Here is a 740-nt window from a genome sequence, read left to right on the forward strand (position 1 = left end):
ACATCGCCTCAACATATATGCGTCGCGTATGAGTCTCTGAAATATCTCGTTATTTATGATATTTCACATTACCAATGTTTAACAATTCTGACACAGTAATGCGGACTCGTGCACCGAGTTGAGTTGTCCAGCAATCGATTTTGGAAATGTGTTTGATGTGATGGTTTGAGATGGATGCCAAATGACCACGAATGTTACCAATTGTCATGACAGTTGATTGTTGATTCAAAACGTTGTTTGTTTGGTATTAATGGTTAGTGTCACTCATTGACCTGTCAGATCAGCAAGTGTTATTTCGGTGAGTTTCGTGTTTATTGTAGTCACATCAACATCAGCAGGTTGCACTACGGATTTGCTTGACAGAGTTGCAGATCCAGTTGGATTGATAGACGAGCAACTGTGCAAACAACTGTGCGAGTTGCAGGATGTTTGAGATCCAACAAAACACTGCTTGCACACAAGTTCACGAATGCAGATTGCCAGACTTGACCACCAACTTGCAGTATAAATTGCGTGTACGACAGTTTAAACGCTTATCCATCAACAATAAACCCACATAATCAGCAAATCATCAACGAGCAGCCAGCTCAGTGGTCGGATTGATGGTTTTTGTTGGAGTTTCTGGATCAAACTTGACCTGATTTGTACCGAGTTGGGTCATGACTACGAGTTTGACAGCAATAGATTGATGTACTAATAATCTGATTGTGTTGTTGATTGTATGGATGTTGGTAATCCGT

The 740-nt window shown here is 40.7% G+C and overlaps 2 protein-coding genes across 2 annotated transcripts in view; both read right to left on the bottom strand.

Moving 5' to 3' along the window:
- Positions 1 to 640, bottom strand: part of BATDEDRAFT_32564 (uncharacterized protein) — a 15628-nt gene extending 14988 nt beyond the window's left edge. Inside the window, exon 1 of the mRNA XM_006683077.1 lies at positions 472 to 640. Coding sequence (XP_006683140.1) covers positions 472 to 541 — 70 coding nt within the window. The 5' untranslated portion in view covers positions 542 to 640. The remainder of the gene's footprint in view (positions 1 to 471) is intronic.
- Positions 572 to 740, bottom strand: part of BATDEDRAFT_28703 (uncharacterized protein) — a gene marked incomplete at both ends in the record, with an annotated part of 3112 nt that continues 2943 nt past the window's right edge. Inside the window, one exon of the mRNA XM_006683078.1 lies at positions 572 to 663. Within this exon, the coding sequence (XP_006683141.1) occupies positions 572 to 663 (92 nt within the window). The remainder of the gene's footprint in view (positions 664 to 740) is intronic.

This window comes from Batrachochytrium dendrobatidis (assembly GCF_000203795.2).
Source record: "Batrachochytrium dendrobatidis JAM81 unplaced genomic scaffold BATDEscaffold_22, whole genome shotgun sequence".
Taxonomy (NCBI): domain Eukaryota; kingdom Fungi; phylum Chytridiomycota; class Chytridiomycetes; order Rhizophydiales; genus Batrachochytrium; species Batrachochytrium dendrobatidis.